At 36.4% G+C, this 12,490-nt stretch overlaps 1 protein-coding gene across 1 annotated transcript in view; it reads left to right on the top strand.

Annotated features, from left to right (window-relative positions):
• The window catches only part of LOC133524440 (carboxylic ester hydrolase-like), a 41,994-nt gene that overhangs the window by 15,276 nt on the left and 14,228 nt on the right, over positions 1–12,490 (top strand). Inside the window, exon 5 of the mRNA XM_061860480.1 lies at positions 11,959–12,149. Within this exon, the coding sequence (XP_061716464.1) occupies positions 11,959–12,149 (191 nt within the window). The remainder of the gene's footprint in view (positions 1–11,958; positions 12,150–12,490) is intronic.

The following is a 12,490-nucleotide window of genomic DNA, read 5'->3' as shown; positions in this document are numbered from 1 at the left end:
CTCGGCAATATGAAGAAGGATCCCTTACCATGCAATGCCGATCGTGGGCGCCGGGCCTAAAAAATTCAGATGCATTAAAAGAGTAGTTTTCGTTAGTGACACAGGTGTACTGACAGTCAACTCCGGTTAAAACGCGTTTTAGTGTCTAGGTAAGTTTATTTTCAGCTGGCATAAAATTAAATGCCTATAAATATTTTAATAGACATTCCGAGCCAGCTGTGGATGTCCTATATAACGCTGTCTCTCAAGTTTCCCAAGCGGAATAAATTAAAATTCCTACCAACTTTTGATGATCTTCACTCTAAAGGCAAAATATTAACAAGTACCATCGGCATCGTCCACACTACAGACTGCCATTTTATAAACCTTATTTCAAAGAATTAAGGCCCACACATGGTAGTTATAATAACGGAGAACCTTCGGAATGTTAATTATCCCTTACGTTCGGACTTCGTACACTTAGATGTCGATTGTTTTTAACCCCTGACGAAAAAAGAGGGGTGTTATGCGTTTAACGCTAATGTCTGTCTGTATGTCTGTCTGTGGCATCGCAAATTTCGATGCGATCTTTACGTGAAAGCGTCTTTCCTGGCGGTGATTCTTAACTATGATTGATAAAACTCGATCCAGTAGTTTGAAGAGGATCAGCTTTTTTCCAAAATGATGTAAGGCATTTTAGCATAAAATGGTTTAAAATATATAATTAGCGTAGGGGAGGGTGTAAGGAGTTTTTTAGATATTTATTTTATAGTTATTAAATTTGGAGGACCTTTTTGCCAGACTTCAAGATTTCAAAGAAGTTTCTAAGGAATCTTTGGTTTGTTTAAGTTAGTTGGACGATTTCTCAAAGATGGCTGGACCGAATCAAAAAAGTATTGTTTGTTGAAAGAATATCACAGATCGACTCGTCGTGGACCGGTTGTCATTGAGATAGGATCTGATAACGGGATCCTGGAGCAATCGAGAGAACTCTTCAAATATTAAAACTCTTTAAATATTCAATATTATTATGGGTATTTTTGTATAGAAACTCATGCATTTTTGCTTCGGAAAACAAAATTTGCTGAAATAGAAATGGAACTCTTTTGACGACCGGTCTGGCCTAGTGGGTAGTGACCCTGCCTATGAAGCCGATGGTCCCGGGTTCAAATCCTGGTCAGGGCATTTATTCGTGTGATGATCATGGATATTTGTTCCTGAGTCATGGGTGTTTTCTATGTATTTAAGTATTTATAAATATTTATATATTATATATATCGTTGTCTAAGTACCCTCAACACAAGCCTTATTGAGCTTACTGTGGGACTTAGTCAATTTGTATAATAATGTCTTATAATATTTATTTATTTATTTAACTCTCGGTGAACTTATAGAATAGAATAGAATCAAATTTATTTAGGACGCTTGAATAACAAAAAAATTACAAAAATATGTCACAAAAACGGGTTTAAGCGTCACTGAAAAGGTTTCCACTCAGCTTGGTGTCCAGGTGCCTTTTGAATACCTTGACGCTGGTGTTCCGTAGAAGCCCTTCCAATAAACGCGACATAGCTATACAAGTGAGATAAAACAAGTACGAATATCTAACTAATCCTTTAAGAGATAAAAAGAAAATGCATTGTCTGAGCTCAGCCATTAAACATAAGTATTGAAAAAAAATATATAAATAATTAGCCACAATACTGCAGCATTACCTTTACTAAGCTCTGGACGAACTGTCACACTGTCGTTGTGAACAACATAAACATTTTTTTTAATGAATGTACAGATGATGAATTGCATATAGGTGGTGGTATATTGTTCTAGCACTTCGTGGCAGAGTACTTGAAACTGCCGCAAATTGCAAATGTATTGTGCCGAGGACAGGTAACACGACCAGTACTTACTTGCCAGTTACTAGCTTGTTAGCCCCACATGCATATCTTGTCTCCAATGAACTTAAGATGAATAGATAGACATCAACTTGTGATCCTCTTCTACTTATCGTTTGTCAGTTAAAACGTCCAGTATAATGGCATTTTCAGTTGCGCCAATCTCCATCTTAAAGTCTGAGTTATAAACTCGCGATTGCATTTTGTGAGCCAGCTAGCACATCGAGGTTGAATAGATTGCTCTACTTTTGCTCTACTTTAGATAATAATCGAGAATCGTTCGACTGACAAGTTAATAAACAGATGCCAGGAACGATTTAGATTCTTGCAAATTACCACCAATATTGATATAGCATTCGCGGGAAAAAGGAAAAGTATACCCCGACAAGATCTTATTTGGCCTTAGCCATGTTGTGGATTTTCAGTGATACCTACTAAGGGCGTTATTCATAAACGCATTACAAGCCTGAATTAGCTATGAATCGTTTGTCTTTATCTGTCATTTTGACTTATGTATTCGTAAAAAAGGGATAAAATATAATTGAACTAATTCAAGCTCGTAAAGTTTTATGAATGAGGGGGTAATTTATTTTACTGGCAAGGAGACTCTTTGACAACAGACGTTGAATAGAATGTTTATTATGAGCAGACATAGTAGATTTTGTGGCAAAAACGAGGGATTTAAAAAATTAAACATCGATAAATCTGTTATCGATAAGTCAGTCGTAGATTTATAATAAAAGACGTAACTTCTAATTATGTTATTTTATTTTTCTGTAAGGACTTGATTATTGAAACAACGACATATTGGAAGTGTCTTTTATTTGTAAAACGCTGTCTCACTCTTACCTTACTGTTTATAGATATCTGTATTCTTGTTACTCTAACGGTGTTATTAAATATCGAATGAGACTACTATGGTTCGACCTAATAATCGACTTTGCCCTTACATGCCCTTTGAAATTTAAATTGAAAATAATATATTATCTTAATTTTAAATTTCACATCTCTCTTACCCTTACATTTCTTTTTGGAAAAAAAAACAGATACAAACCAATAACATTTACAGACATGATTACAAAATAGTACATATAGCCTATATCCTAAGACAATTACTAGGAGGTCTGACAGTAGTTTTAGGACAGCATTGTGATCGGAACTAAATAAACAGACTTATACTATTCTTACACTAATACTTAATAATAGCGACATTTATCACTTCCAAAATATATGAACACATGCAAAAGTTTGTCATAACTTGCTGTAAATGACCGAGAAATTTCAAGAATGCAATTCAATCATAAATCGGTTTATAATTTCTTTATTATATATATTTAGTAGGTATGTACTTAAAAATAAAAACATAAACTTTGTTAAAATATTAGAGGAAAACTACCAATATATTAAGAAATATCGAACGTGTTGTATATTTCGTGTTAGCTATCTTCTTATACAATGTTAAAAATATCTACTTATATGTAACGTTAAGGTAACATCGATAACAGACATATCGATATTTTTTTTTGTCAAACACTTTATTTGACCAAAAAAACATAATTGTGGACATTTAATATCTAGTAGGCACTAAACTCAATGACACTCTAGCAACTTTTATTGTTTGAAACCATCAAATCACGAATAGATATCATGTGCAAACCCACGATTCCACTCACACTGCCTGTTTATTTGCAAAACATTTTGGTAACAACTGTGAATCTTACTAACTGTGAGCGTATCTAATATCTAGAAATAAAACCAGTGTAGGGTTCCGTAGTTACAATACAATAGGCCGTCCATAAGCTGAACAGGGGCAATTAGTAAGTATTATAATATATGTACATTACAAACAACCTTTCATTTCAAATTATACGCAGAGCTTTGTACGTCTTTTTACTAATAAGAAGGGAAGACTTCTTGCGATAACTCAAAAACTGCTTAACCGATCATATTCGCTATAGTTTTCATTGAAAGTCTTTATTAAGCTTTACTTTCACGAATTTTTTGACCCATGGTTTGAGACCGTATATTTTTTTCTTTCGGAGCGATTATCTTTGAAAATATTTACTTTAAAAAATAGTTTTTGAAAACCCTTCTTTTAAAAGCCTATCCAACATCACCCTACGCGAAAAATAAACATTCCCGCTTTACGTGTAGAAGATATTTTTCTAGTTTTTATTTTACCACTTTATCGCAATGATTGATTGCGATGATGCCAAATTGCAGCTTTCTAGAACTAACGATCATAGAGCAAAGCCGCGGACTGACAGACAGACTGACATGGTAAAACTATAAGGGTTGCTAGTTGGCTACGGAACCCTAAATTAGACCCCAGAATTTTTAATAAGTATAAGTTATTTTTAATAAGATGCGTTTCAGCGGGACTGGCGGGATCTTGCTCAGCACAGGGAGGATTGGAAAGCTAGAGGGGAGGAGGCCTTTGCCCAGCAGTGGGACACACAAATAAGCTAATAAAAAAATAAAAAAAGTAGTCATTAGAGTGAAGTTAACCGATCGCATTAAAAATACAATACTACGCTCCAAAACTGGAATAACTGATGTAGATGAAACTGCCGCTAAGCTCACATGGGACTGGGCAGGGCACGTCTGTCGTATGCCGGATGACCTGTGGGCCAAAACAGCCACCTGTTGGGTCCCACAGATTGTAAGGCGTCACGGTAAACCTTGTCGGAGATGGCGGGACGAACTTGACGGCTTTGACAGAGACTGGTGGGAGACTTCCGAGGATAGGGACACGTGGAAGAATAAGAGGGAGGCATTTGCCCAGCAGTGGAACAATATGGGCTCAGAATAATAATAATAATGAGTAATTTGAGTTCAGATTTATACTGGACTGCGATGGCAATGGAGTCGGCAAGCATTTCTAATTTTCTAATAAAAGCCCAGCTGTCTCAATATGTGTTTGTTGTGCCAATATTGGTGATTGCAATAATCTGCTAGCAGAAATAATAAAAATATTATAACAGAATAAAAAAAACTGAAGGTGACTTCAGGCAGGTCATAGATAATAAGAAAGAAAAATAATATTTTAATTAATATTTAATGTCTTGCTCTTTTCTTACCAAAATTGATAAAAATACACATTTGACTTGAGGCAGGTCATAGATAATAAGAAAGATAAATAATATTTTAATTAATATTTAATGTCTGGCTCTTTGCTTATCAAAACTGATGAAAATGCAGTGTCTATTCGCTTCATCTATGCGCGTCCGCTAGCTGGCGCGGGTGCACGAAGCGGGCGCACGCCATTGTAGGTAAAATCCGTCGCACGCGTCCGCGCCTGGGCTATAACCGCGAAAATTGAAGTTCGTCAATAATGTTTATCGGTGTATCGGTATTCTACGGGATACATTTCGGGGAGTGTGCGATGGGATTACATAATCTTATCCCCCCATCTCCGTTCTGCCACCGTGGGACTAGACGCGGACTTGCGTTTCACCCTTACGTCGTACTTTATAGTCGTTAGATTTGTAGCTGGCCCTCAACGGCTTATGCTTTGTCTATTGTTAACTAAAACGACGCGTGCCACTACCTGCAAAAAAAGGGGCCCGGTCACTTTAACCTGTTATTTAATTACAACTCCTATGGTAATCGAAATAAGATTCAAAATGAACAAATGGAAAAATGATTTGCGAGTTTTTGTGTGGTCCCTATACGGTTTCTGAGTGCCGGCGAGTCGAACGCTACCGAACCAGCCTAAAATGTGTCCTCGATATGCGTAACAAAGGCGCGTTATCGGAGAGCACACCTACACTGGTTTTTTGAGCGTTAGACTAGCCAGCGCTCAGGTGCCAATTAGAATTATACGACCCTTTTCTTGCAGGTAGTGGCACGCGCCGTTTTAGTTAACAATAGACAAAGCATAAGCCGTTGAGGGCCAGCTACAAATTTAACGACTATACCACTGATTCGCACTAAACGCTACACATCCAGCTTAATCATGCGAACGGCTAAGGAGTGGAATTCACTTCCTGCAAATCTATTCCCTGGATTTTGGAATCTTTCACTGGCTCGGGTATCAATATTAGTTAGTTAGTATGGGTCAAATATTGAAAGCTAAATTTGACCCACTTCCCGATTTGGCCATGGGCCAGACAGGAGTTGGCCATGGGAACTCTGTTTTAAAACACAGCAAACTAATTGTGTTTTGGGTTATTAGAATTGTCTCGGAGAGTATTAGTTGCATGTGGAAAGAAAAGTACAGTCAGCGATAAAAAGTTGTACCAAAACTGATTTTTTTGCTAAATAGTTATTTTTGTTGGTTTTGTTTTTGGAAATGTTTCAAAAAGCAAATCAATGGGGTTCCATGAGGTCTAAAGCTCATAGGGCCATTATTAACTGTAATAGTCAGTCAAGTACGTGATTAGAATAAACTATAGGCCTCGCAGTATTTATTGCTAGCCTTAGCTAAATACGGCTTTCAATCAAGCAGGCGCAATGTGGATTAATAGTAATCTCGACTGATGGTCTATTGTCAATAGATACTCGTCCGTAATAGATCAAAGGAAAGCAATCAAGACTTCGAGAACATAGTGGTTGAAACTCAATTATCAATTATTATAACTTAATCATCGAGTGTATACTCAAGAGTAGAGATGGGCCGAATATAGAGTTTGCCTAATACGAATATTTGGCCAACACTCATTTATTTTGTTTTATACCTCTAGTTCTACCGCTTATCTCAGACGATATCTTGGTAAAGATATTTTTGTTTGAATTAATATGGATTTCCGCAAAGTAACGCCTGATTCTATAAATAGGTTGATTAAAAAGTTTCACAATAGTTTTTTTACTAGAAAGTAGCTGAGTTTTGTGACTAGAACTAATTTAGATATTAAATCACATTGAAATATAACCGGGTCTATAACGAATTTATTTTATTAGGTTTATTTACTAACGTTTTGACACAGGTTTCACTGGTCATGGTCACGACTCTGATATACCAGCAAAATGTTAAAACAGAGATATATGTAACTACCCGCCGAAAAGTCTGTGAAAAAGTTTGGAATAGACATCCCATTTTCAAACCATCCACTACACATACTCGTATGTTAATTATTGTCAATAGTCCGACACGCAACATCCATATAACAATCAATATCCATAGAACACGTAGCTATAGGACTGAGTTTGAATGACTATGTATAGTTCTATATCGCAACAATATAGTATGTGTGTTTTTTTTCTTAGTATATATACATTTATTTCAGTTTATAATATAGTATGTACCTACTCTAGATACTGATAAAATATTGTAGCGATGAGACTGCAATATAGGTAATATTAATTATACATATATGTAAACAATATTACATATAAGTAGTCCAAATATTTTAAAACGATCCGGACGAACTTAATGACTTTCATTTTAATGTTAACAACGACTCCATAGCTCACTTTAGTCTTACCTTGCTAAAAATACTCCGAAGCCTGGCGATAAGTTAAATGCACCCTCCCTATTAAAATTTCCGGGGTATTTCTTGATTTCAATCGCTTCTCGCACAACTCGAGGATAATAATGGCGTTCAGCGGAGACAACTTTTTGGTTGTGAACCAAACCGCCATGACCATGCTGCGCTGAGTGAAGCTGAAGGTAAAGACCTATTAATTAGCTCAATTTTCTGTTTCTTTAAATATTAATTTGTGTTTTATGATTAATGTTCCTTTTGTGGTAATAAATTCTTCTTATCTTATCTATCTTATCTGAATATTATAATTTATATACTTATTACATTTTCACTTACTAAAGATAATATATCTATTTATAACTCTGTATCTTTAGGTATTTAAATAAATATTTATTTAAAGTAAACAATCAATTTGCACATTTTCGGATAGTTATAACATTTATTGGTAAACCGCCTGGATCTGTCACTGAACGCTATGCGACATTAACCTACAACATTTTGGTCATGTAATGTTTTCATCTACCCTCAACTGGCTTAAGGAGCCATTTGAGGGCAGGTTTTGTTTACTTTTATTTAAATACTAACAGATACAGAGTATAATACAAATCCATTTCATGCACCTAAGCCTTCAATCAGATCGTAGTTGATCATAAGGGCGTCCGATAGCTAGCGCGGGTGCACGGAGCGGGCGCTTGCACGCGGGTGGCATTGTAGATAAAATCCGTCACACGCTTCCGCGCAACTCCACACAGTTAGCGTTGCTCATACTATTTCTCGTTAACCCGCTCGCCCGCTGCGTGCACCTGCGCCAGCTAGCGGACGTCCTAATAACTTGTTACCAACCAGCTCAGTTGATCTTTACTATGTTTAGAACTTTTGATAATTATTACCCCAAACCCTAAATAAACACCAGGCCAGGATGCGTCCCTAAGGGGTCCAGGACTAAAGATTTGCCTAGATAAACAATATAAACATCCACGTAATGTTTACAAATACCTGTTATTTGTATTTGCACAAGTTAATATCATGCTTGACCAGGCAATTAAAGGCAATGAACGCAGATAAGGTAAACTTCTCAAGGACCTTCATATCTGTTTATGATTTGAAATAGTTACACCTTTGGTTGAGTGAAAACGAATCATTGCTATAATATGATACGAGTTAATACTTAGGTCTATATATTTATCGCAGAAATTTTGCTACTAAGGGTTCGGGTTCGGATTTAGTGCCAATTACATCCACACTTTATCAGGTTTGAAATCAGAACCGATTTCGGGCCCGAGAAATAGTATTTTTTCCGTTTCACCAAATATTAGCACATCGTTTACAATATTTAAGATGTAAAAATATGGTTCAAATACAAAATATCAAACCTTATACATTTTTGGCAATAAGAGACAAAGTATTTTTTACATTTCAAATATTGCCAATGATGTGCTGATATTCCGTGAAACGAAAACGCTTATCAGGCCCAAATTCGAGACTCATTTCGGGCTCGAAATCGAAGAGGGTGGATGTAATTGGAGCTTTTGTTCTGGTTTTCATTTGCTTTGTATAGTACTTTTGGATGAATATTGTAGGTTGCAACTTGCAAATGCATGTGATGTGCATAATGGTTAAAACACAATAGATGGATTATTTTTCTTTGCCGTCAAATATATATATTTTTTGATTTATTATTTAAACCCTCTTGCAATTATTTGTCTATTAAAGCTATCTCTTTCTCTATTTTCATAAATATTTAATTTTGAACCTTGGAGGGTTGTGTCTACAAACTTGCTGAGACCAGAACGTATTTATAAGAATCAGTTTATTTTATCTATAATTGTACAATCATTTAGCTAATAAATGGTTTAGATTGTACCTATATGATATCATCTAGATCTCATAGTACAGTCACGCTCCGTGATTGTTCAGCCATTTAGGGTTCTAGCTGAATTCTACATTTAATAGCGATAGCGTAAGTATTGAACAACCAATTTATCTACAATCGCAGAGCATGATGGTGGTACCTATAATACAATGCACACAAAAGCTTAGAACATTTTTTTAGGATTAAAACAATAAACGTAAGCACTTACCTGAGTTACCTTTGTGTCCCATTTCTAGGACTTCTAGGAATCTGATCAATGTTTTGCTTATTCCGCCATCGACATATATCATCTTAAAAATAATGATGACGAAGCGAGACTTCCAAACCTGTGAATTGGTTCTACAAGTTGGTCTTATGTCAATACACGAAAAGTTTTGTTTCACGTCATTACCAACACAGACAGTTTTTAATTTTGTCCTCCTAATTTATCGCAATTTTCACGTAATTGGCACGATGCCAAACCACAAACACAATACCTACTGAAAGTCGGAAACGAAACAACCACTTTTTATGACTTTTTCCGTCATTGACGTGTTGTTGACATACCAAATATCCGGTTATCAGTCGGTTTCACGTCCAAACAATTTTCGTTTTATTATTTATTTGTCTTCCGAGAAACCCACGAGGTGCTATGGGAAGGAATCAAAATTACGACGAATAATACTTATTCATTTTAAGTTTCTGTATTCAGATTAGGTACGGATTTAGATTTTTAGTGATACTTACAATCTTCTTATACGAGCTCTTTGCTGTCACACTTCAAAAGTCATCGATTATAATATAAATAACGATGCAAGGCTGAGACAATTCATGAACTACTGTACAACTCATAGAAATAGGATAGTATAGAACGACTGTCAAACTTCAAAAGTGTGACCAAAAATGAAATGCAAGTGTGTGCGTAAATTGTCTATGTGCGAACAAAAATAGTGATGTCATGTTACAACATATTAATAATCTATCGATATTTAACTGCTTTATCGACTACTTTTTAAAATGTGTTTGTTTTTATTATAAATGTAATAGGTATGAGTATTATTATTATTACTACTATTAGACCTTATTAGCGCCTTTAGTACCTTTAATTTTCTTTTACAGCGGACGCATAGTAAATAACAATACTGATAGTGATAACCGAGGCTACAGTTACAGTCGTTACAGTCAGCATCAAAATGGTCAAATATATAGGTACACATGTGTCACAATGGTCAAATATATATTGTTACTTATTTTACAGTACATATGGAGCTACTTTACCGCACTAGTGCGATAATTAGCACATTACGTAACTATATCGAACATTTTAAGGGGCATATGTATTGTAATACATTTGCGAATAGTTAATTCGAAACTCGTGTCGACTTAAAATCGTATCGCCACTCATTGCGATTTTTTATTTTTCTCACCTGGTTTGGTGTTCTGGGACGTTTACTTACTTACTACTTACTCCGTTGGCTCAGCGACCCAAAATGAGACTTGGCCCCCGACACAAGACAGCGCCACTTTTCTCGGTCCTGTGCGACCTCTCGCCAATTGTCGACTCGAAGCTCGCGCAGATCCGCCTCCACCATGTCGCTCCAGCGATACCTAGGGCGTCCGATAGGACGTCCTCCTGCTAGGCGACCCAGGTACGCTCTTTTTACGTTTTTTCGTTTTTACTTGACTAAATTACTAACGTAGTCCGATCAAGCATTATGGAACGCGGCGCTGTCGGTAAAGCAGGTGACTCGCGTTGATAAAGCAGGTTTCTGTCGTATGCGGGTGTGAGTGGTGTAACATGTGCAATGTCGTTAACACAAACACATGCTAAGTGTTAACAGCAGGCGCAAATAGTTGACTTACCAAAGAAAATTTGAATTTCGCGCCTTTTCCGCCTGACAAGTTGGGTTGGGTGTGTATACGCTGTCTTGTGTTTCCTTGTGTTGGCGGCAAAGCCGTGGAAAAGTGGTTAAAATGTAAGTAATGTGTTGGAAAGTGAAGTTTAAATTTATCGCTGAACATGTGCACCTTCAAAAAAGGTATTATAACAATCGTTATTATTTTAAGTCGGTTATAAAGGTTAATATCTTAATGATGTCTTGTGAACAACTAATTCCATACCTACTAATATACCGACAAGTTATCGATACAGTCATATGAACATTTTGTCAAGCCCTAGCGTAAAGTAACAGTTTAGGTTTTTACACAAAATATTCTAAATTATTGACTAATATCATGAAATATTAACACACAATTGAAGAAAAACTTATAATGAACTGTATAAATTGGCTTTTTACACTTTTTATGCTGTTAATTTGATAAAATATCGTTACGAAAATTTCTCTACGATTATCATAATTACCTGTGAAATGAGTATTTCCCTGGGTTTTTTGGCCCTGAAACACAACAATCCGGCACACAACATGACACCATCTTCACTAAATTACTTAATATTTATTTTTGATTTTGATTCTCGTATATTTTTAACGTTAAAAAATACGGCAATATGATTTTGGCCGCCTCGGCCGCCTTCGAATTCAAAAAATGGTTACGTTTTCTCATATGTAGTCTGCCTCTTTCACACTCGTGGCTTGTTCATATACGTGATGGCTTCCCTTTCGCACACTTCATCTGTCTGTCAAGCGAAGCGTATGACTAGAACGTAGTGATTATATGCTCTTTGCGTATGACAAGTCTCTGGTACAACTATACAAAAACATTACAATTTTATAAAAAAATACTAAACGGTTTTATCGCTCTATTTTCACCGCATTCATTCGGTTCATTTTCAAAGTTATTTTTTTTTCAGGTACTTTCGCTCGAGGTATAGCCTACAGCGGCGCCGCCTTCGCGTCTTGGACTCACTCGGTGAAGCCTCTGCAGAAGGCCAAGAGTCTGTCAGCTATTGTGGGCTGCCCTACCAACACCAACCGCGAGATGGTTGACTGCCTCAAGTACAGGCCTGCTGAGGTTGTAGTCGCAGCTCAGACTGAAATGTTTGTAAGTATAACATTGTGTGATAGATGAAGCCTTTACAGAAGGCCAAGAGTCTCTCAGTTTTGTGGGCTGCCCTGCCAACACCGAAATGGTTGACTGCCTCAAGTATAACCTCAGCTGAGGTTATGATGCCAGCACAGCGTGAACACACTGAAATGTTTCTTAGTATAACATTGTTTAATTACCTGGACTTAATAGGCAAAGCTTTTCCTGATGGCAAATAATGTATCAGCTGTCGTAAGGTTACCGGGAGATTTGGGACTGACTCGATTATGCTAATTTTAAAGCTTTTAAGTCGTAGTAATAGTATATTTAGTGCTCGGTTTCTGAATGTTAATGTAGGA

This window comes from Cydia pomonella, chromosome 13 (assembly GCF_033807575.1).
Source record: "Cydia pomonella isolate Wapato2018A chromosome 13, ilCydPomo1, whole genome shotgun sequence".
In the NCBI taxonomy this organism is placed as follows: domain Eukaryota; kingdom Metazoa; phylum Arthropoda; class Insecta; order Lepidoptera; family Tortricidae; genus Cydia; species Cydia pomonella.
The sequence above is the reverse complement of the archived record's forward strand: the minus strand, read 5'-3'. Positions and strand labels throughout refer to the sequence as shown.